At 58.4% G+C, this 23914-nt stretch overlaps 1 protein-coding gene across 2 annotated transcripts in view; it reads left to right on the top strand.

Annotated features, from left to right (window-relative positions):
• Positions 1-23914, top strand: part of RELT (RELT TNF receptor) — an 80974-nt gene that overhangs the window by 53838 nt on the left and 3222 nt on the right. The window contains exons 3-10 of one of the 2 annotated variants that reach the window (XM_073316148.2): positions 186-299; positions 755-933; positions 1873-1958; positions 6348-6605; positions 16451-16531; positions 16922-17003; positions 17801-18037; positions 19472-19652. In XM_073316148.2, coding sequence (XP_073172249.1) covers positions 186-299; positions 755-933; positions 1873-1958; positions 6348-6605; positions 16451-16531; positions 16922-17003; positions 17801-18037; positions 19472-19652 — 1218 coding nt within the window. Of the gene's footprint in view, positions 1-185; positions 300-754; positions 934-1872; positions 1959-6347; positions 6606-16450; positions 16532-16921; positions 17004-17797; positions 18038-19471; positions 19653-23914 lie in introns of both variants that reach the window. The other variant, XM_073316052.2, reaches the window with a different exon arrangement.

Raw genomic sequence — 23914 nt, 5'->3', positions numbered from 1 at the left:
AGGAGACTCTCTGGATGAGGGCCTGGGGGGACCTCAGAGGACCCTGGTGACAGAGCCTCCTCCCAGTGCCCGGCGGGGCTCGGCTGTTCCGGTGCGAGGCTGGTCCCCACGGTCTCTGAGCCCAGGGAGAAGGGGCGGGAGCGACAGCGCTCCCCGATTCCCATCACTTGCTTCTCTCTTTTCAGCTGTTGAGCCGGCCCCGGGCCTGGGCGCTGGTGTGCGGGGAGCAGGAGTACTGGACCGTGGAGCGGGACTGTGCCCCCTGTGTGGAGTGTCCCCCTGGGGAGGAGCCCGATAGGGTAAGCCATTCTGCCTGCTACTTAGCAAGGGGCTGCTTGGCAGCAGCTTGAGCAGAAGTATTGCCCAGGGGTGGGATGGGGGTGTCTGTCCTCCCTGGCCCTTGGCGCAATCAGGAAGTGAATGGCTCCGCACATTGCCCTGGGAGGGCGGGGTGGGGATGGGAGGTTAAAGCCCTTTCGCTGATTCAAACCCAGCCCAGTACAAACCAGGAGTCGGTGACGGGTGGCCTCTGTGCGGTGGGCCGCTGGTGGACTTCAGTCCCAGTTAGCGCTGGTCGGCAGCCTGAGCAGAGAGGCTGTGGGTGGAACGGGCCATGGGGACTGAGCTCTCCCTGCAGCTCAGAGAGGAGGCCCGTTGGCGCAGAGAGGAGCTTGCTGCGCTGCATCCCAGTGCCATGGGGCGGCCAGCAGTGCCAGCTCCTTTCCTGACTCCCTCTCCGTTTGCTCTCCTGTAGAAGTGCGGCTCTGGGCAAGGCCTAGGTGTGACCTGTCGAGCCTGCTCTCCGGGCACCTTCTCAGCCAGCAACAGCACGGCACCCTGCTTGCCTCAGACCCTCTGTGAGGCCAGGAAGAGGGTCCGCACCAGCCCCGGGACAGCTGCAGCAGACAGCCAGTGTGGAGGCTGCATGCCAGGGTAACTTGCTTTTGTGGCTTGTCCTGGTGTGGGCAGTGCAGTGGCAGCTGGGGCCCTCTTTGGGGGGACGGGGGAGTCTGGCCCGTACACAGAGCTGGGTGGCATCTGCAAAATGAGGGTCCTGATTCAAGCCGGCCTCCCAGCGGGTAGTCATGTGTAAGGACTTCAAAGCGCTACATTGGACAGGGCCCAAATCCCACAATTTTTGTGGATCTGGCTCTGAGCCGTTGGTTCATTAGGGCCCTTCTGCAGGGTGTTATTACTAGAGCGAAGACCAGCTAGCAGGGCTGGTGTAGCCCTGTCGAGTGGGAACGCTTCCAGCTGCCCAGCAACCTACATGCACCATGGAGAGCAAAAATCCAAGCTGCGGAGCAGGAAGGCGGTTGCCTGTGAGTGTTCTCATGAGTCACTAGAAGGCAGTTGGCTCCTCCAAGCCAGTATCCTTCAGGCAAGAGGGAGGAGAGAAACTCCCCAGTTTAGTCACCTCTCTTGCTCTGGGCTACTGACTAGCTCCATAGTGGGTGAGTCTGGCCAGTGCAAACCCAGTGAGTCAACGGCAGTGGGTGAAAGAGATTTGGAGAAGGGGTGATGAACATATATCTTCCTTTCCCTGTTGGGGGAAACTGTCTTGTGCTTTGCTCCGAAAATGCTCTCCAAGCACTGTATAAATGAGCGAGAGATGGCTTTGCCCCACTGCTGAAATGCAGCCACTTCTGGAGAGGAACGTGGCAGATGCTTAGCAGTGCAGAGTAGGAAAGAAAGTGAATCGCTTGTGGAGTGCAGGGAACGTAACCTGCTTCCACTGTAGTCAGGCTTTGTCCGAGCTGGAATTGGTAGCAGCTGCCCCCGCCCACTGAGAATGCCTTTGAGCTGTTTAACTGCCAGCCGTGGTCTCAATCTGCGTTCGGCCCTTTGCTAACCTCTCTTTGCTCTTGGCAGGTTTTACAGCCCTGAAGGAGAGACGGACCCAACAGCTGAATGCCTGCTGTGCTCCTCTGCTCCCAAAGGCGTGCCGGGCTGCCCAGGTTAGTGTAAACAGCGAGAGGGGAACGGACACCACAGCTGTCACGCTCAAAGAACTCGTGTCCAGGGGCGGAAGGGTGGGGCTTCCCTGGTGGGGCATAGGAGTTTGTCGGGGCCAAAAGGGAGGACAGTCTTCTTTTGGGAGCTTCTGCTGCCCATTGAGACTGTCTCTATGCAGTTCAGGGAGACAGGATTCGAATCGCTACCTGCATGGCCAATCCTCTGCCTTGCCGGACCTGTGATCACTCAGGGCAGCCCTTCTGCTGCAGGCCGCGCAATCGCTGACCCAGCAGCTAAGTTCCCTCTAAGCTGCACGGCCACCACAGGGGCCTGGAGAGGAGAGAGGTGGGGGGTGGGCGGGGAGCAAGTTGGGGCGTGGCAGCGGGGAGAGGCGCCTCTCCCCTGGCCCTAGCTCTGGAGCTGCGGCGGCGGGAAGAGGCGCTGCAGCTCCGGCCTCACCCTAGCCCCCAAATCCCTCATCCCTGGCCTCACCCCAACCCTCTGCCCCAGCCCTGAGCCCCATCCCGCACCCCAAGCCCCTCAGCCCCACCCCCGCCACACATCACCTCCATATTGGTGCACGTAACAAATTTAATTCCGCACATGGATGTAAAAAATTAGAGGGAACATTGGCCCAGCAGGCGCAGCTGGAGATGGTGGGAGTCCGACAAGGGGGCAAACAGGCTATCGAGCTGAGCTCCCTGCCAGTGCAGCAGAACCAATAACTAGCAGTGTGAGGATAAGCAGGTCTCAGACACCCAAGTGGGTCCAGCCCAGAGCCCCAGGCACCCATCCGGACAGGAGACCAGTACTATATGGACTGTAATATCTTTCTCTGCCTGTCTAGCAGAGACCAGGTGTGCTGCCAGGAAAGGACAATGCCCACGATCTCCTGGAGAAGCAGGGAGCCTCCTTTAGGGGCAGAGGACCACGTGTCCCACCCTCTCTCGGGCAGAAGGGACAGTTCTTGGGTGGGGAGAAGAGCCACACGGCCAGACTAAGGAGCTATTTCACCCCCCCCTGCTCTGGGAAACAAGGAAAGTGACCCCCCACGATCAGTGAAAAGGGAAGCGCTGAGGATTTTTAAAGAGCAGGACAAAAGAGTGTGTGAAACCTAAACCAGCACTGAGGTGGGATCCCCCCAAGAGCCAGAGCGGTGCAAGTGTGGATCCCCACTGATCCTGGATGTGGTCTGCTGGTCCTGGCCAGCAGCTTGTTTGTTGGCAACTCGGGTAGAAAAGGCCCAGCCTCTTGGCTCTGAGTATTGCCTGGCATCTGGGGATGGCAGGGACTCAAGCGTGCTCTCAGTCGCTCAGTTTGACTTGCACGTTCTTTGAGCTATTTCAGTCCCACGGTGATTTACGCCTCCACAGTAATGTATTTATCAAGCACTCTTTGTGCCAACGCTTCATTAAAGCACTTGGGCGAGTGCAATGCAGAATTCGCTCAAGGAGACACTGCCTCAAATCCAGTTGTTCTTCTGCAGAGCTCTTGTGCCAGGCTGTCCTGATGGACGCGTGAAGGGGCGGGATTGGAGCCCCGCTTTAAGTGCAGATCTCCACCTGCAGAGTCGCCGCCGACGCCTCAGGAGTTACAGAGAAAGAGCTGCTTAGGCGAGGCATTGTCTCGTGTTCAGAGTTTGCACGGTGCCTAGCCCAGCGAAGCCCTGGCCTCTAGGCGCTGTTGTAATACAAACAGCGTGTTGAAGCAAGAGACCCCTGCAATGCAGCTGCTTCTAGGGCACAGCGCCTCAGCTGCTGTCACAGTGCATAGCAGCACCATTGCGGGAGACAGGGAAGGGGGGGACACCATGGCTGACACAACCTGCAAGGGGAATTGACGTAGAGGCGGATTTAGTTAGTGGGGCTGGTAACTATAATAATGGTTAAAACTCATAATTGCATGCACCACGTGTGCCTGGTCACGTGGATTGCCTGTTTGTACCACCCAAGCCCACTTTGCGTGCGCAGTCAAGTTCACGGACCACATATCTGCCCAGTTGCATCCCAGGCATGTGAGTGCCACCCACGTCGACCAGGGCCACACCTTCCAGGTGCTCGGTGGTGAGCTAGCTAGCTAGACAGCCCTTGCAGGAGGGTGTGGGGATATCACCGCAGTGCAAGCTCCTCTCTGGGGGGCAGTCCCTCCCCACCCATGCTGAGATTGCCGCATTCAGATCTGGGGGTGTGCGGGGTGCATTGCGGGGGGTCACGTGGAGCTGGATGGAAGGAAACAAACCCTGTCTGTAAAGTTTCAGAGTAGCAGCCGTGTTAATCTGTATCCGCAAAAAATGGCACCTTAGAGACTAACCAATTTATTTGAGCGTAAGCTTTCATGAGCTACAGCTCACTTCATCTAGTGAGCTGTAGCTCACGAAAGCTTACGCTCAAGTAAATTTGTTCGTCTCTAAGGTGCCACAAGTTCTCCTTTTCTTTTTGTCTGCAAAGTGTGATTCACGTGTGGACTCACCTGGGGCCAGGCTAGCCTGAAACTCCCGGAGGCACTGGTTTGGATCCCAGCAGAGCCCTGCAGTGGGTTAGGCCTGTAACAACCTAGATCCTGAATGGTCACAAAAGCTCCCAGGGCCACAAGAGTAGAACACTTGGCCCCTTGTCCTTGCCCACAGTGTCTAGGACCTAGTTGGAAACCTGACTCACCCCTACAGGCTATCCATCCACCCTCAGCGTGGAGGATGGTGAAGCCAGGGCGCTGCTGCCATATGCATAGGAGGGCTGGGAGTGGGGCTTCTGTAGCCAAGTAAGTGCTTTGAAGAGGCCCTGGCTAAGGGAACTGGATGGAAAGAGTGGGGGGATGGCCCGGTGGGGATTCCTCTGCCTACCTGCCACAGCCCAGCCAGTTCAGATGTGTGGTCTGATCCTGGCGTCCCTTTGGAACGGTCTCCCCAAGGACGGGAGTGGAGGTGTGTCTGAACAGGTTCCCAAGCCATGAACGGATCCCCCTTCTGCTCACTCCAAGTGGGAGGCAGGAGGGCGGATGTGCATTTCGGAGGAGAACTGGCCCACGCCTTTTTATGGTGTGGGATCTCTTCTCCCCTGTCCTGCTGGAATGGAGCTAGCAGGAGCTGCTTTCCCATCCTTCCACTGGTGCCCACCCGAGCTCTGTTCCAGCTGTGGGCGTATCCGAAATCGAATCCCCGGCGGGGGATCAGTATTGCCCAGGGGCTGCGTGAGGCTATGACTACACTACCTCTTCTGCTGGCAACACTTTTGTCGGTCAGGGGTGTGAAAAATACACACCCCTGACCGACAAAAGTGCCCATGTGGACAGTGCTGTGTCGGTGGGAGAGCGCTTACCCCGGCTGCGGCTCTTCGGCCCCCGCGGCACCGCCCGCAGGCCAGGCCGGAAGCCGGAGCCAGAGCTGGGGTAAGAGCCGCACAGGGAGCTGCGGACCCTCCATGTGCTCAGGGCGGGGACGTGGGGCAGGGGCTGCTCTCAGGACCCCCACCCCAGGCAGGTGGAGGGTCTGTGGTACCCACAGCGGCCCAGGCTCCCTGGGCCGCTCTTACCTGGGCCAGGCTCCGGTGTCCAGTCTGGCCGGAGGGGCAGGGGGCCGGACCTGTGGTGAAAACTGCAGGCAGGAAGGGGCAAAGGGGTGGGCAGTGCAGGTGGGGGAGGGGAGCTTACAGTGGGACAATTTACTCCCTGCAAGGCTGAAGAGCCCGGTCTGGGCTCCTTGAGGGAGACTCTTTGGGGTGAGGAGGAGTTGGGGGATGGGAAGCCTGTGCTTTGGGAGTTGGGGCCGGGCTGCTGTTTCAGCAGGCCCCTTGCAGCCTGTCCTGAGCCATCCGTGACTGTCTCTTTCCTGGGGGCGGTGGCGGGAACTGAAAGCCGGAGCGATGTCCTGCTGTTGACCAGCATTTTAGCTTGAACGACGGGGGCCTGGCTCCCCAAATCCCAGCCACTTCTGCGCCCTGCTGCAGAGCGACAGCTCTCCAGCACAAGGGGTCTGGGCACAGAGTGCCCACTGAGTCACAGACCCCTCACAAAACAGCCCTTCAGTTACCCCAGAATGGGTTGATTTTTCCCAGTTTTCAAGGAAAAACTGAAACCAACTCCCCAAAAACCTGACCATGTTTCCAGAAATCTCAACTGAAACCCAGGAAACATGAACCAAAAAATGAACATTTCACTGACAAGTAGGCAGTGGTGCCTAAGATAACTGCCTGGCAAAGGCATGTTCCCTCCCTCTTAATCAACATACCTAGCTCTTTGCAAAGGAGGCAAGTAGCATTATCCCTATATTACAGATGGGGATACTGAGGCACTCAGCAGAGCCAGGACTAGAACCCAGGTCTCCTGGCCTCCAGTCTAGTGCTCAAGCTACTAGGCCACCGTCAATACAGGCTCTCTTTTAACCCTCTTCCCTCCAGGCGCGAAGCAGTGGCTGACCCGGCTGGCGAGGAACGTCGAGGCCCTGCACAGACGGGATGAGAGGGCGGCTCCCAATGGCACCCGGGACGGGAAGCGGGAGGAAAACGCCACGCAGTACGCCGTGCTGGCCATCGTGCCGGTCTTCTGCGTCATGGGGCTCCTGGGCATCCTCTTCTGCAACCTGCTGAAGAAGAAGGGCTACCACTGCACGGCCCACAAGGAGAGCGAGGAGGAGGTGGCAAAGGCAGAGAGAGGCGGTAAGGGCCACCGAGTGGGCTCTGCGCGTTCTCCCCGCAATCCCTGCCTGAGCGCTCGTGCCTAGCACCGACTAGGGGCAGCAGGGGCCGCCCCCAGCAGTAGGAGGGCACTGGGTTGCCTTGCGGCACTGCAGCCCCAGATGCCAGACTCCCTACTGCCGCTCTAGCGCCCCACCCTGGCTGATCTGTGCCCGCCCTTTGGGTGGCATGACCGGCACACTGGAAATACCGAAGATGATGATGATGTGCAAGAACTAGACCAGCCCCTGCTATGCCCCAGCCTGGCAGAGGGGAGAGGTTGGCCTCTGAGTCCCCCACCCCATGGGCAGAGTGGGGGCAGAGCGGGCATTGTGGATATGTGCTGGGAAACCCGGCAGCCCAGGTGCATTGACCGCACCAGCGCATTTGCTCTGGTCTCTAGGCAGGCTGCCAGCGGCTAAGGCACTCGAACCCAGGAGCTCTTGCCCACCTGGGGTGCAAGGATCAACTGAGGGGAGGGAGGGGAGCAGTTTCTTTTCAAGATCTCGTGTGATAAACGCCTTAGTCACCAGCTCCTTCCTCTGGCAGGGGCTCTGGGTTTGTTTCTTTGTCTGCTTTTGGCTCTTTGCTCTCTAAACAAACTCCCTCTCCTGTAGTTAGAGGGAAAGGGAGGTCACCCTGCGTCAGTCCCACGCTGCCCATAGCAGGACTGATCAGTTCACCCCTCCTGTAGAGACGTCTCACTGCCCTGTCTCCACCCGCTCTCCTGTGGCAGCATTCTCCCTTGCCATGGAGCCAGGAGGGAGGGGGACTGGCCGTGTTGCACCACCTGAGTTCTCACGAGCTGGGGCAATGGTGAGCGCTGGGGACACCGGCTAGCGAGGGTGCCCAGAGTGAGCCTGGAAAGCCACCTCCTCCTTGGCAGAGCACAGAGTCCTGGCAGCGGCTGAGTGGCTGCATTGCCTCGCGTCTAGCAGCTAACGCTCTGCACTTTGTGGGCCAGAGCACCAGCTGGTGTGAATCAGGAGAGCGCCAGTCCAATCAATGAGCCAAACCCTGTTTACCCCAGCGAGGGTCTGGCCCACAGTGTCTCTCTTGCCCAAGGATCCCAAAGCGTTTTACAGCTGTGAATTCTCACATCTCCCAGGCAGCTGGTATTATCCCCCGACTTACAGCCGAGGCACAGTGCAGTACCAGTGGTGGCAGCGGTGGGCTTGCCTGGCCCACTGCCCCCTGGTCTGACCACCAGTCCATGCTCCCTCCTTGGTGGAACGTCTCCTGGGTGGTCCAGCAGGATCCACTCTCTAGCAATGCAGCACCTCTGGTGTCGGCCTTGCCCTGGTGCAGCTCCAGTGACTTTACCTCCCCTCGGCGCTGTCAGTCCTTCTCAACTAACCCCTTCCATGCCCCACGTCTCCTGGGGTGTGGGGTTACCCGCAAAGGGTGCCTCATTCCCAGCACTGACGGCAGATCCCCTCCCTTGGGCGGTGTACTGAGAAGAGCCCCTGACTGCAGCCGGGGAGGGGTGGGCCGATGTGGAGGAGCCAGTGGAGAGGTCGCCCCGAGCTCGTGAGTTCCTGAGCTCCCGCGTCAGGGCCTGCCGCAGGGAACAAAGCCCTGTTCAGCAGGTTACCTCAAGGGCAGGAGCTGCTGCAGGAGAGGCCGCCAGACACCTCTGCAGTTACACGGGCGAGGACTGAACAGCGCTGCCCAAGGGCTCGCCATCCTTGGGAGAGTGATGGGCCATGACCGTCCGCGCGAGATGGGGGTGGGGGGGACACAGAAGGTTGTGAGTCGGAAACCTCCAGAAACGTGAGGTTGGCTTAAACGCCAGGAGATTTAAACTAAATCCTCGTTATGTTTGATGGGGGGTTGGGCAGGGGAGGGGTTGTCTGTCAGTTGAACTCTCCCTGCTCTCCCCCTCCATGTGCACATGGGGTGGGATGATTTACAGGTTGCAGATGCAGCTTCCAGGGCATGCCAAGGCGGGCCTGGGGTCCCCGGACAATGCCCCAGCTCCGTCCCGCTGCCCTGCGCAGGCTCCAGCCGGGGAGGGGCTGCCCTGAGCTCCCTCCTCCATTAACTTCCTGCACGGGGGTGGAGGCCCCTGCTGCTAGGCTTAGGGTGGGATGGGTGTGGGGCAGCTCAGGGCACCCCCTACTGCTGGCAGCCGCTAAGGTTGCCGCTTGCATCGTGTGTAGCACAGCAGCCCCTAGTGGCCCAAAGGGGGAAGTGCAGGCAGGCAACATTGTCCTTGTTCATGAGATCCAGCAGGCTTGGGGCACGTGGCTACTCCTCCTGTGTGCAGACCGCTGTCTCCCCACGGCTGGCAGCATTAACTACTGCCAGAGCTGACACCAGGGAGAGGGGGGCCTCTGTCCTGGTGCATGGATCATCCTGCCCTGGGGAGCTGCAGTCAGGCTTGGGGTGGAAGTCACAGCAGTGAGGCAGCTTCCTGCTGACAGTCCGATTTTGGCTAGGGGGAAGGGAAATGGGTGAGAGGATCTGAGTGGGGAAGGCGTTGGCCAGGACCCCGCCAGCAGTGCTTGCTGGGCTAGCAGCTCAGCGGTTCCCTTTTGTCCCCCCGGAGTGCGGTTTGCCCAGGAAGCCGGGCAGGCTGGTGTCGAATTCCTACGCTCCATCATGGTCCCATCCTCTAGTGTTCCAGCAGCTCTCGCTGTATCCTTTTGCTTTTTGGCATGTGACTCGACCCTGGTGCGGTGCTGGATCATGGAGAGGAATCTGCTAACTCCCTTCCTTTGCCCTCCTTCCAGGCCCTTTGCCTCGCCAGCCAGAGGCTAAAGGCGGATGGAATTCAGTTTCTCTTCTCTCCTCGCCCTTTTTGTTTTGTTTTTGTTCCTCTTGATTTCAGTTCCGGTAGCCAGTTCATTTCCTCTGAAGTCCATCCAGTTCCTTTCCTGCAGCTGTGCAGAAAGTCCGCCCCATTCTCCAGCCAGGAGACCTCTTTCTAGTGTTAAGCTAGCCACAGGTTCTCTATGGGTCCAGGTGACACAGTAATAAACCCTCCTGCTCCCTGGACGCATAAGCCTTTTCACCTGTGCTTGATCGAGGGTGGGGGGCACTTCTGGAATTTCTCAGTGAGGACAGGGCTCGGGTTAGTTAAGGATTGTGTGTGTGTGTGAGAGAGAGAGGTTGCCCTCTGGTGACTGGCCTGGAGAGGGGATCTGCTGGTAGCTTAGGGAGCTCTTAGATCAAGCGGTAGAAGTCTCAGTGTTTGGACCTAAGGAGCCAGGCTCTTGTCTGGTTCCCCTCTGGGTGCATATGAGAATGAGTGTGTTTGCAGCACGTGGGTTTGTTACAGGAGGGCTTCTCCGCTGCCCCCGGTCCCTGACTATTGCTAAGCTCTTGATGGCTAGCATGCTGCGTTTCTGGAGCAGCCTGGCTATGCAGTGCCAGAATTCTCTAAGCAATTCCAAGGCTGGTCCCAAGATCATCTTCCCCCCATGCTTAGTTAATCAGTATTTCAAGAACCTTACCCCAGTGGCACTGTGAATAGACAAACAGCTGCTGAAAGAGAGTCCAGAGCTGCCAGACGCAAGCCAGAATGAAGCTGTACAACGAGCCCCCTGGAGAATGGGCCTGAGCTCGGCCGCTCTGGAGCGAGCTTGCTCTGCTCTGAGACAATCGGATCTGGCCATCTCTCAGGTAGAGATTCAGGCCTGGGGTCTTGTAAGAGGCTTGGGTTTGGGATCCTGCCCCAGTCATTCTCTCTGGGCAGGGAAAGGAGCATGTGTTTCTAGCTGCTCTGTAGTGACCCCCTCTGGCTAGTAGGGGAATGGCAGCAACTCTGTGATGGGAGTCCCCATCCAGTCGTCCTTGCCTGAAGAAAGTTCTCCAGCCTGGGGCCTTGAGGGAGAAGGGGGCGGATAATGCTATGACTCATGACACTGGTGGTGACATCTGCTGTTAGGGTGCTGGTCAAAACTCACAACCCCCCACTTCACTAGAGCCTCTGCAGGCTGAAAACCTCTTTTCTTGGCTGTAATACCTGGGCATTAGGGTTGCCTTCCAGTGTGTGAGCTGCAAAGATGGTCTGGCACCTACTGCTGCCCCCAGTCAGGGGAGACTTCTTGTAGCTCACGCTGCTGCGTCCTGCATGTTTGGTGCAGAGCACCTCGGAAGGAGCAGAGTTTGAATCCCCTCTCCCCAGGGGTGTGACTTTGCAGCGCCTGGATTTGTTGCAGTGCCCAGCATAGGCACAGCAATGCCCAGCTGCCCAAGTAACACAGGCTGAGGAAGAAGGGTGGGTTGTGGTTGGCTCTCCTCTGAATCACGGGCACATCAGTCCTGGAGACAACTTTATACAACTGGCGTGTGCTACCCTTCCCTGACCCCCAGTCAGGTTCCAGTATCTTGTGGCAAGGAGTTCCTCAGGTGAGGCCCCTTTGCTGGGAATGCTCTGTCCCCAGTGCCTGATGGCTGGAATCTCGGGCTATTTTAGCCTCAGCGTCCTCTATAATTGTTTTGGATGCTTAGGTGGTTTCTGAGGTGTTAGCCAAACTGTGCTAGGAATGGCATAGCCCTCTCTGTAGATAAGGCACTGGACTGGGACTCAGGAGACCTGAGTTCAGTTCCCAGCTCTGCCACTGGCCTGCTGTGTGACCTTGGGCAAGTTGCCTCCCTCCCCATGCCTCAGTTTCCCCATCTGTCAAATGGAGATAAAAATATTGTGTCCCCCTTTGTACAACACTTAGCTCTTGTACAGCACATTGAGATCTAGCTGTTATCTGCAATACAGGCCACAATTCTAGGGGTAACTAAGACTCTAATACCTCTGTTTGTGGTGGCATGGGAGGGGGCCAGTTTGGGTAGCAACAGGGCTGTCTGTGACTATCCCAGAAGACTCTCTCTATTTATAGGAGTTCAGCCAGAAGCCAGCCTGTTCCTAACCAATAGCACTTGGCTGACTAGGCTGGCTTGCGGTTGCCTTAGATGCACCTGGCACTTCAGCCAATAGGAATGCGTCTCTTCAGCATTGATGCTTGGACCAGCTGTTACATTTCCGTCACCCCATGACGCCTGTCCCCGGTGCCTCGCTCATCACTGGAGACAATAGAAACAAAGCCCAGGGTAGATCAAGAGCCTTGAGATAAATTGTTCTCTGAAAACAAGAGGCCCATTTTGAGTCTGGTTAGTAGCGCCTGGGGATGGCTTAGATCCCTAATCCTCTGGTTTGGCACCCCCAGAGTCCACGGGTCAGAACTTGGCAAGTGTGAGCCAGTGTTTTATCTCACCCAGGTGGCTGAGAGTTGCTGTGTGGGAAATTCTCTAGGGACAACTTAAAACTGGAATCCCCTTTTCTGTGTGGTCAATAGAAATGCCATGGTGCTTTTGAGAACAGCATTCATGGGCAAGACACAACAGGGCAAATTACTCCCCTGCCCCACCCCACTTTGGCATGCTTTGCTGTGTGCAAGTTGGCTGGTACCTTCCATCCCAGAGGTGGCTGCATTTCTGCAGTACTGTATATGTGGAGCTTGTGAACCACTTCGGGATCTGAATCAAAATCCTGGCATGGGATAGTCCTGAGCTGTGGTGAAGTCTGGGTCTTCGCTTTGCCCTTCTGTCATTAGTCCCTGGGCCAGATAGGAGCTGTGGGAACGTTCTTTGACCTCGCTTTTTCAGGCAACGGGCTCTGGACCTGTTCCATGCGTCGAGCCCACCCTCTTTGTTACATAGAGCCCATGATGGGGGCATGCGTTCATTTCTCTTAAATTCCCCTGCAGAAGTGCAGGGGAATCCTCCAGATAAAACTGTGTGATGCAGATGTGTGGGGCTCATAACTGGAGCGAGGGAAGCTTGGAGTTGATTAAAACGGAGCCTGCTGCCCCCGTGCATTCACAATTCCTGAGTCAGGCTCCAAAAAACCAGGAAAATGGCTGCTTTATCACGAGACTTAAACATACCTGGGGGTCTGTTTGAGTTTCTGGGTTTTGAGCCTTTACGGGGTCACGTTTTCAGGCTCTGTTCTGCAGCAGTGAGGCCTACGGACTCTGTACATGAAAACCTGAGATTCGGTTGTAATCACATGACTCCGGGGGCTGGAGTTTTAAGAAGAAAACGGCAAATATTGTGAGACTTGTGCTTAAAATGTGAGAGTTGGCACCACGCGTGATTTCTATGCAGCTGCTACATCTCCCTTAGGCTATGAACAAAGTAACCGCACAACAGCATCCCTCTTCCCCCCCTTCCCCCTCCGTTCCCCTACACAACACACACTGACAGATGGCAAGACCAAGCACCCTCTTCATTTGCCTTCTCCTATTTGTCTCTGTGCCTTCATCTGTGTTACCCCCCAGCCCCCCGACCTGGGCTTCCACCCTCTCCAGATCCCTCAGAAATAGACTCATCTCTAAACCCTGATTCCTCACTCGAACTCCCAAGCAACACAAAACCCATCTAGAACCACGGCGACAACCAACACCTGTCCAGCACGCCTGCTGGCTCTGAGCGCGAGCCCTGCAGGGCAGCCTGGCGTGCTGTTGGCCTGCCCGCCGCGGCCCTCGGTGATTGCCCTGCAGTGCACCTCCCCTGTTTGTTTTCTGAGCTGAATGAACGTTAAATAACCCTGAAGCGCCCAGCCCAAGCTGCCGTCGCCATGGCTACGGGGGCTCGCGGTCCCTGATGTCTGCAGCACCAGTGTTTGCTGTGTAGAAAAGTCGGGCATGAGAAGGGGGCTAGGGCTGACCTAGTTTCTGGATCAGTGTTAGCTACAGTGAAGTGACCAGGGAGTATCTGAGAGGGCTGGGGCTTCTCAGGATTGTCCAGTTGCTTTTTAACGAAAGAATCGTTCTAACTAAGGCAATGATTAGGTCACGGAATCCGTGACTTCCATTGATCTCTTACATTTTCTGCCCTGGGGCTGGAGCTCCCAGCCAGCCCTGTCCCCGCAGTTCCCAGCCCCTGCCTTGGTAGGGGGACCCATCAGCTGCCCCACTGTGTCAGGGGGGACCCCCTGCAGCTGCCCAGCACTGCCCCTGGGGCTAGGGGACCCCGCCGCAGCCCAGCCCCCTGGGCAGGGGGACCCCAGAGCTCCTATGCACCACAGTGGTGGGGGACCCGGGAGCTCCAGCAGCAGTGGGTGCTGAACCCGCCTTGGCCTCTGTCATGGATATTTTTAGTGAAAGTCAGGGACAGGTCATAGGCTTCCATGAATTTTTGTTTATTGCCCACGACCTGTCCATGACTTTTTTTACTACAGATATCCGTGACAAAACCATATCCTTAATTATAATACAGGGCACATAACGCGCTTGTCATCTCACGTGCTATTCTACCCATGGTACAGCTAGGGAAACTGAGGCACCCGAGCCTAAGGAGACTCAGTGCATCAGTGGCCAGCCACCTGTCCAGCATCCCATCCACCAGGCTGCACCGTCAGCCACAGACACTGCCCACCTGCTTTGCAAGGGGCTTGGCCGGGCTCCTCCCTGGTGTCAGACTCGCTGAGCCCCTCAGGACGGGCACTGCCATAAGATTTGGTTAGAGGAGAGCAGCAGGGCTGCTGGGCTCATGATAAGAGAGAACAGCTGGCACAGGTACCTGATGGAGGTGGAATTGGGTACCCGTTCAGGGGGCTGGGGCACATGACTTACAAGGAGAGGCTGAGGGAACTGGGCTTGTTTAGTCTGCAGAAGAGAAGAGTGAGGGGGATTTGATAGCAGCCTTCAACTACCTGAAGAGGGGTTCCAAAGAGGATGGAGCTCGGCTGTTCTCAGTGGTGGCAGATGACAGAACAAGGAGTAATGGTCTCAAGTTGCTGTGGGGGAGGTTTAGGTTGGATATTAGGAAACACTATTTCACTAGTGGGGTGGTGAAGCACTGGAATGGGTTACCTAGGGAGGTGGTGGAATCTCCATCCTTAGAGGTTTTTAAGGCCTGGCTTGACAGAGCCCTGGCTGGGATGATTTAGTTGGTGTTGGTCCTGCTTTGAGCAGGGGGTTGGACCAGATGACCTCCTGGGGTCTCTTCCAACCCTAATCTTCTATGATTTTATGATCTCGTCTCTGATGACGGCCTAACATTACCTCTGATGCGCCCAGGGAAGAGGAGTCAGGGAAGGATCTGTATGGAATGGTTCCTGGCAGGGGATTCCCAACCTGGGGTCACCCGGGGGGTTGTGACCATCCTGCTCTTCCCATATTGCTGAATGGGAGCAGGAGCCAGCTGGCTCCTGGGCATGCCCTAGGGGGTGGCAGTGTGGTCTGGTGCACTGACTGGGACTCCATCTTTCCTCTCTCTGTGTCTGTTTCCCCATCTGCTCTCTGTAAAGTGTTCTGCAAGTTTGAGTCCTCGACTCTATGGCCAGAGGGGACCATCGTGATCATCTAGTCTGGCCTCTGGCACAGCCCAGGCCAGAGAATTGCTCCCAGGGATGCCTGCAGCGAGCCTGGTAACTAACCACAGATCGGTTGTTGCTGGAGCCAGCAGTCGCCAATCCTTGGCACAGCAGGGTATTGGACAGATAGCGCTATTTGCTTTGCCTCCTGCAAGGACATATCGCACTAGCTCAGAGTCCAGGGCATCACCCTCCTAAGACCTCACCACTGGCTTTGGGAGGCCTAGCTGGATTTTTTGCTAATTGTCACTTGCCACCTCTCTGGTGTGAGATCAGACGCTGGCCCAAGGCGATGCTTTATGAGCTGTGACTGCAGCTCCCCTTGCCATCTGGGCTGCAGCTGCATTAGTCAGCAATCGCCTGCAACCTCAGCCCCCTGTGCTAAGGGGGAATGAAGGCGCAGCTGTCTCCGCACAACCCAGATTGCATGGGCTGGGCTGGGACAGCAGTGTCATCTCCTGGCCAGCGGGTGTAGTGGTGTTGGTATTCAAAATATCTGAGGGTCATGGGAAAGGCCGGAAGGGGTGGAGTGCCCAGAGGAATGTCTACCCTAGAAAGAGACAGGGCCTGCGAGCGAAGAGCTTGGCAATGCTGGCAGAATGAATGGCCCTAAGGATCTGAACCAAGCTCATGCCGCCTGGTTGGGGCTCAGAATCACGCGTGGATCTGGGATTTTGGGTCAGGCCATTCGCCCCCATGACCTGTTAAATGTACGGGAAAGGCCACCTGCTCTAAGGCAGCACGAGCTGGAGAGCAATGAAATGGGACAGCTTGGCTGGCTGTCCTGGGCTAAAGAGAGTCTGTGCTCGTGGCTAAGGCTCTGGGATGCAGACGATCCGAGTTCAGTTCCCAGCTTTGTCTCCTTGATCTTGGGCAAGTCCCTTATTTCCTCTGTGCCTCTGTTTCCCATCTGTAAAACTGGCATAACGCCCCCTTTGTCTTGTCTGCTTAGACTGTGAGCTCTTCAGGCTAGCAGATTTGAGTGTGTATACAGCACCTCGCATAACAGAGCTGGCTCTGGGGCCTCTAGGGACATCGAGAGGTCATCTAGTCCAGTTCCCTGCACTCATGGCAGGACTAAGTATTGTCTAGACCATATTGTGATAGAACTCCTATATAATAAAAGGACTGGCAGACTCCCAGCCGGACACCAGCTGACTTGTGTGGTAGAGAAGCATTTAAAAATACTCTGTGACTTGCAGGGAAGGGCTCTAAATGTCACATCAGGGAAAATGTAACTTTTTTTTTTTCATAGCTCTGCAAGGGGAGGGTGCTTAGGGCATTGGACTGAGAGCCAGGGTGCCTGGGTTCTGTCTGGCCAGGCCACTGACTGAGTTTGAGGGAGTCCTTTCATTTCCATTTCCCCATCTGTAAAATGGGCACACCCCTTGCCTGTCTGTGTATCACCATGAGGCTTAATCAGCTGACGTGGGTGAGGTGCTGAACCGCTGCGTTACTGTGCCTGGAGAATGGCAGCAGGTTTTAATACCCAGGTTTCCCCCTCCAGGTAATAACTCAGCGTACAGAATAGACGATGCCAACCAAGATACCATCGGGATCCTTGTGCAGCTGATCACGGAGAAGAAAGGTCAGTACAGTACCAAGGGAGGCAGGGATCTCTGACCCGTGTGGCTACATGTTACATTCAGGGGAGAGACCGAACATGTGGCTTTCATTGCTGAGCGCTGCATCGGTGCTGGCCAGTGACTTTGATTTCCAGAGAGGCTCCTCTGTACAACTCCAGCACCTGAGTGCTGTCCCCTGTTTCCTTAGCCAGCACGCCAAAGGGCACAGGTCTTTCAACACCCGGACCCTAACTGGGCCACAGATGTGAACCTGCATAGCCCAACCTTTGAACAAGTAGGGCCAGGCCTGTGACGGTCTAACTCTGTCCCTGAGCTGACCCATGGCTGAACAGCTGGTCTTGTGTCTCCCTTTGCATCTGTCTTCATTGACCATGTTGAATTTCTTCGCACAGAGAACGCTGCGGCCCTGGAGGAGCTGCTGAAGGAGTACCACAGCAAGCAGCTGGTGCAGACCACCCACAAGCCTGCTAACAGGTAAGGGCCTTGGGCCGGCAGCCCCTTGCTGATGCTGGCTTCGTTTGCGGCTGTTCAGTGGAGATGGGCCTGCCTGAGCAGGGAAGGCTGGGAGTCTGTTCAGGGTGTGGAAAATCCAGGGCTGCTGCTGGCATCAGAGGGGCAGGCCTGGCACCGCTCCTTTTCCCAAAGGGTCTCCCTGTAGGAAGCCCCAGGACAACAAGGAATCATACGCGCCCACGTCCCGATACGGCTCCGTCTTGCAGCCCAGACCAAACCCAACTCCCTGGGTCCCAAGACAAACCCCTGCCGGACTCAGCGGGGCTGTAGCGGGGCTTGATGCAAACGTGCCGTAACCCCTTGGGAAACCAACACTGCCACCATGTGACCAAAGGACCCACCGCACTTACTGTACGTGGGAGTGAGCCAGGCTGACCCCTTGGTCGCTGCGCAGGGTGGGCAGCTCTAGGAAACATCCAGGAGCTGGCTGCCGGGGGAAGGATACAGCCGGTCACTCCGCCCACTGATCCAGCTTAGCTGCGCTCAGGTTAAACCCTACGGCACCGGGGGGAGGTGCAGGTGAGCGGCTGGGTGTTGGTGTTCGCCAGCAGGTACAGAGTAGTCAGCGTCCCAGGCCGCTCTGGTGGTGGGGATGCCGGAGGGGGCGTGCTAGGTGATCAGGGCTGTGATGTGCATGACCTGTATCTCCCCTGGGCCAGGGCCTGGCCTCCCCCCCCGCCCCGTCCTCGCAGGGAGACTTTAACCAGGGCTTCACTCACACCCCCTCCTTCCCTCCTGACTGTGTCTCTCCCCAGCAGGCTGCACTTCCTACCGCACATCCCCCACATCTGCCGGCACCAGCATCACCTGCACACGGTGCAGGGCCTGGCCACTCGCTCTGGCCCCAGCTGCACCCGCTGCTGCCAGAAGAAGTGGCCGGAGGTGCTGCTCTCTCCGGAAGCCGCGGCCATCATCCCCGCTCCTGCCAGCGTCACCCCCAAGCCAGGCGGCAAGGCCAGCCGGCCGGGAGAGATCACCATCCTCTCAGTGGGCAGGTGAGCGGGACCCTGGGCAGGTCCCGGGGGCCGGGGGGTCGTTGCCTGTCACAAGCAGAGCCGTCAGGAGTGGAGCTGGGCCTGCCCCGAGGCCTGGGCCTGCAGCCCCCCATCACAGCTCGGGCCCACCTCTAGGAGCGCGCAGGGGGACACGGCAAGGCATGGGTCACTTGCTGCAGCTCTCAGCACCCTGTTGTTCATCTCAACCCCGCTGTCTGGCAGGCCCTGTTAAACGGAGCCTTCCCCTAATGATCCCCAGCCCGCTGTAGAGAGCCAGTCCCAGAGGCAGCAGCCCCTGCCCGAGCCCTCGATGCCACCAGGCCTGGAATGGCTCTGCTCCGAGAGGGCTTCTCGCATAGCTGGGTCCCATGTACAGCTGGGCAGGGCCTTACCCGGTGGGCTCTCCTCCCCGCTCTAGTGGCTGGACCAGATCAGAGTTTGAGCCTGCTAAGAGCTGGGTCTTCTAGCCCAGGCCGTGGAGGCTCATGGCTTTAAATCCTGGGTTCAGTCCCCGCTGCCAACAAGCCATCCAGATGCCCCATATTACATACAGAACAGGCCTCCCCAAGCAGAGCCATAGACTGGGCATGGCACACTGCCTCCTCTTGGTGCCCAGGGAGACTATCTGCAGGGTGCCAAGGTGGACTTGTTTAGCCATCTCCGGGATCTACCCCGGCTGGGGTTTAATGTGGGCTGGGTATGGAGGGCTAGTCGAGATGCACAAACACTTTGTATTGAACCCAGACGATGCAGTGTGATCATCCGACTAGAGACGGGGATTAGGAGCCAGGCCTCCAGCTCTGCCACTCATCGCCAAGGCTGCGATGTAGTCCCCAAGGTCACGGAATCCATAACTTCCAAAGACCTCCGTGACTTCAGCCAGCGCCGGCTGGGAGCTGCAGGGTCTCCTGCCGCCTGGGGAGGCAGGAAGTGGCAGCATACCCCTGCCGCCCCAGAGGATGGAAGCTCTGCGGGCAGCTGGGGGGACGCCCACGCTCGGAGCTGCCAGCGGAGGGGGACCCAGGAGCTCCCAGTCCCCCCTCCCCCCTTTTTGTCGTGGATATTTTTAGTAAAAGTCAGGGACAGGTCACAGCTTCCATGAATTTTTCTTTGCCTGCGACCTGTCTGTGACTTTTACTAAAAATAGCCGTGACACAATCGTCGCCTTACCCATCGCTGTGTGACTTTGGGCAGGCTGCTTAGTCTCTGTGTGCCTCAGTTTCCCCATCTGTGTAATGGGGCAAATACCGGCCTTTGTAAGGCCAGGCGGGGAGATGCACGACACTCAGGCAGCTGGCTCTGTGCAAAGTCAAGCCCTGCCGGCTGTTCCGCACATGGGGGTAATGCTGGCTGGGCTGCTCGTGCCCCCAGGGCGGCTGGTCGTCCCCATGCCCCACCATAGTGTCTCTGACCCATGCGCTGCTGTGTCTGCAGGTTCCGAGTGGCTCGCATCCCCGAGCAGAAGCCCAACCCTCCAGAAGTGAAAACCATCTCGGAGTGCAGTGGGGCTGAGCCGGCTGACTCCCCCCGCAGCGGCCTCCCCGCCGAGCAGAAACCCCTGGTGGGCACCGGAGCCAGGTCGAAATGGCTGAAAACGGCCGACAGCCAACAAGAGGTGAGCGTGCATGGGGTGGGCCGGGGAGGGGCTCCTGAACAACAGGGGTTCCAGCCCCCGCAGGCTGAGGACTCTGGTCCAGCTTTTACTCCCCTCTCCTCTTCCCGCTAGAATCAGCCACCTCCCAACAGGCTCCCCAAAGCTTTGGCTTGGAAAGCAAGGCTGGAGATGAGCTAAACCCTGGACCTGGGTTTCAGTGGCAGGGAGGGAACGATGCTCTAGGACCGAGGTGGGCAAACTACGGCCCGCGGGCCCCTCCTGCCCGGCCGGCTAGCCCCCGGCCCCTCCCCCGCTGTTCTCCCTCCCCCGCAGCCTCAGCGCAGTTACGGAGAGCGATTACTGCACTCCCCGGCACGGCATAGCACCCCTAGTGCTCTGTGCTGCGCGGGGAGGGGGCGGGGAGCCGGGGGGGGCGGGTGGTGGTTGGGGGGCGGGGGTCCTGGGGGGCCGGTCAGGAAGGAGGGGGGTTGGATGGGGCAGTGGGGAGGGCAGTTCCAGGGTGGTCAGGGGGCGGGGGGGGTGGATGGGGCAGTGGGGGGGCAGTTTCAGGGGACAGGGAGTGGGGGGTGGGGGTGGATGGGGCAGGGGTCCTGGGGGGGGCCGTCAGGGAACAGAGGGGGTTGGATGGGGCAGGAGTCCCAGGGACGGGGCTGTCGGGGGGTGCGGGGAGGGTGGATCGGGGGCGGGGGCGCAGCCTGGCACAGCCTCCCCTGACCCGCCCACCATACAATTTCCGAAACCCGATGTGGCCCGCAGGCCAAAAAGTTTGCCCGCCCCTGCTCTAGGAGCTTCCTGTCCCCAGCGTGTATGAACTGTGCCCCTGCCTGGAGGCGATAGCTGGGCTCTCTGTGATCCCCTGGGTGGCTCTGAGGCACAGCTAGCCTCCCTTCCCCGTCTCAGGGAGCTCTGCATTGTCCGCCAGCTGGCTGGGGATCGGCCGTAAGGAAATCTGTCTCTCAGCGTGGCCTGGACAAGCTGCTGAATTCCAGAGCTGGGCGTCTGTCGGCTTCTCCTGGGATCATACGCACACGCTGCGCCGTCCAGTTTAAATCCCCAACATAAGCCAGCTGGGCAGTAGCCAGAGGCCCGAGGACCCGAACCTCCTTCTCCCGGTCAGAACGCTGCTGAGTCAGGAGGAACGAGACGGCTCCTCTGGCCTGGGGCCTCTCTGCTGACGCTGCCAGGTGGAGGAGAGCATTGGGGGCCGTGGACACCTGTCCTCTGGGCCCTGGAAAGAGTCACCAGGCTCGCGGCACGTAAAGCAGCTGTCAGGCAGCAGTGCCCCCGAGCCAGCTGGCTGGGCTTTGGATGCGGCTGCCGTATGCTACCCCTTCTCTAGGAGAGCCACCGCTTTCTGCAGACTTCACGCCTACCGTTTACGTACAAGCAACCGCTGCCCTGGACGGTGCCAAGCCCCCCCCGTCCCCCTCCCCAGCTCTTACCCAAGTCAATAGGAGCTGTGGGTGCTCCGCACCTCTGAGCACCAGGCCACAAGCTTCTAGCTCTGGCTGCCAAGGGGTCGTGCCCAACGTGAAGCAGGGCAGCGTGGTTTTAGTGAGCCGGCCGCGTCAGAAACCCCAGCACCAGGAACTGCCTTAACGGGGCGCTAACTCTGGGGCCTAAAGCTGACCATAGGGACCAACACTGTGGGTGCCCACCAGCCACCCGCCAATCAGCTGTTTGGCAGCAGGCAGGAGGTGCTGCGGGGAGGCGACAGAGCCCACTTGGGGGAGAGGGGGCAGAGCAGGGGTGGGGGGAGAGGCAGAAGTGGGGCAGGAAGAGGCGGGGGAAGGGGGGGACCTTGGGGGAAGGAGTGGAATGGGGGTAGGACCTCAGGGCAGAGCATCCACCTGGGCAGAAGAAAGTCGGCACCTGTGGTGCTGACCCCTAACTACCCCCTGCCGCACCACCCTCCTAGAAACAGCCAGCGACTGTGGGTAGATTCTGAGTGTACCTCAAATCAGTGACCTCCCCTTTTCCCAGCCTGCAGCGTGTCCTCGGCCTCTCAGCTGCCACATGCTGGAATATTTTGAGGACACTGAATTCTGGATCTGAAAAGCAACAGACCCCCGGTAGTTTAGTCCTATTAGGACTTTATCCCCGATTTCCGGGCTTTTGGCTGTACAGACAGACCCAGCAGGGAGTGCTGGCAAATGGGCTGCTCTCCAGCATCGACCATGTGCAGCCACAGCGTCACACCCAGTCTGTATGGGAGCCTCATGGCACATTTTAATTGTGGTGCTTCCTACATTAGAAAAGCCGCCGCTGGCCAAGGCAGGGGGGTGCCCTGACCCACAGCGATGGGATCTGCGGTGGTGTTATGGCAGTGCAGAGCTGGGATCATCTTCGGCTCTGAGGCCCGAGCCGCACAGGGCTGTTTACCTGGGAGTCTCTTATGCCCGCGGCTGGGTGACCGGGCTTGTTTTCAGGACATTGTGTTTCCTGCCCTTGATGGTCGTTGACAGTGGGGCTGTGGTCTTGTGGAAGCTCTCGCGGCACATCTCTCTCCCCAAGATGGTGGGCAGCGGCTAGGGGGAGCCGGGGCTGGGCGACCGTGTATGTGCACAGATCCTATCCCCGGCACTACAGCACAGGGAATTTGTGCCTGGGATCGGTCCAGGTGAGCAACAGAGCAGGGCTGTGTCCCAGGGAGGGCTGTGAGCCCGCAGAGCTACCGCGAAGTATTCAGAGTTCAGTAAGCGCCCTCGGCATTGGGACGCTCCTCTGGGCTCTGCAGCATGGGCCTGGGCAGCTGTCGCGGTCACTGCAGGCGAGTCAGGAGGCGTAAAGTAATACGGGGCTGCAGAGTGCGGGGTGACGCTTCAGAGCGGGCGGGCGAACTCCTCTGCAGCTGCTCCCCAGACCCCACCTCCTTCCCAGAGAGAAACCATCCCCATTGCCCCACTTCTCCATCCGGGCCCTGACACTGCTGCTCGGGGGGCGGGGAGCAGGGACGCCGTGCCATGGCAGGCTGCTGGCATTCTCGCAGCCGCAGACCGCCGAGCCCCGCTGCCTGGAGCCTGCCTTGCGATGGCCGGGGAGCTAGGGAGCGTGAACATGCAGAAACAGCCTCCTGGGGGCAGACGGGCTGCCACGTCAGGGGTGTTTGCTGGCACTTGTCCCTTAATGGAGACCGAGCGAGTTGGAACGGGCATGGTTTGTTCTGCCCGGTATAGGTGCCTGGGCCTCCGGTTCCCCCTGCTGGCCAGTCGCTGAATTACACGTAACTGCACCAGCAAAGGACCTGCCAAAGCAGTGGGCAGTGCTGAAAGGGCAGATACACAGGTGTGAACACCTGGCACGTCGGCAGTTTGTTTCAGGACAGCCCCTAGGTCATAAGCCTTGGCAAGCGTAACCTTGTTCTCCGAAGGTAACAGAGCCCTTTGGATTTGCTGCCACGGGGTGCAGAGGGTTAGGGGCACTTGAGGGACTGTTCGGGTTCAGCTCCGAGCCAGCTGGTCTGGGAGAGCTCGGCTCAGCAGGGCTCTCTCTGCTTCGCCGGGCACCCCATAGGCTGCAGCAGTGTCACAGTGAAGGGTAGGCAGCAGGTTTCAAAGAGGGAACAGCTCTACCAGAGGCTAGGACAGGGTTTGTCTGCGTCGTGTCGTGGGCCTCTCTGGTTCCTGCGGGCTCATTAGTCCTTCCTCGCAGAAGAACGTGGCTGACCCCACAAGGCACCTCCAGAGCAGCAGCAGCTGTGTGAAATGGTCGCTTGCCCTGGAATCCTGCAGGACCGACTGATCCCTCCTACGCACCTGTCCTATGGCCTGTCGGCTCCAGCCTGAGATTTCCCAGGGCAGCAAACTGAAGCCCAGCTTGCATCTCGGGTCATCTCCAGCCCTGTTGGCTAGAAGGGTTCAGCTGGACTCTCCAAACCCTGCGCCTTGACGCTGGATGGGGTGAGGCCCTGGCAGCGCATCTCCGAAAGGGTGGCAATTCTGTGAGTGGGAGATGATGCTGCCATCAACACCTACACACGGTCCTGAGTCTCCACCTCCTTGTTGGTTTGACTTCCCATTGCCTGGCATGAGTGAGAGGCAGCAATAACCCCAGAGTAATACATCACTGCTTTTGTGGGTCAACTAGAGGAATGCCCTCCAGTGGTCGGAGCAGGGGGAAGGGAAGGAGGACTCCTGGGTTCTGTGCCTGGCTCTGCCAGACTGACTTAGGCTGCGCTTTGATGGAAGTGTTCTGAAATAGAGGGTGGGATTTTCTGGTGGGTCTAAGTGATTAAGGAGCACTGGTTCCCTTGGCTTCCAATG

This window comes from Lepidochelys kempii, chromosome 1 (assembly GCF_965140285.1).
Source record: "Lepidochelys kempii isolate rLepKem1 chromosome 1, rLepKem1.hap1, whole genome shotgun sequence".
Taxonomy (NCBI): Eukaryota; Metazoa; Chordata; order Testudines; family Cheloniidae; genus Lepidochelys; species Lepidochelys kempii.
The sequence above is the reverse complement of the archived record's forward strand: the minus strand, read 5'-3'. Positions and strand labels throughout refer to the sequence as shown.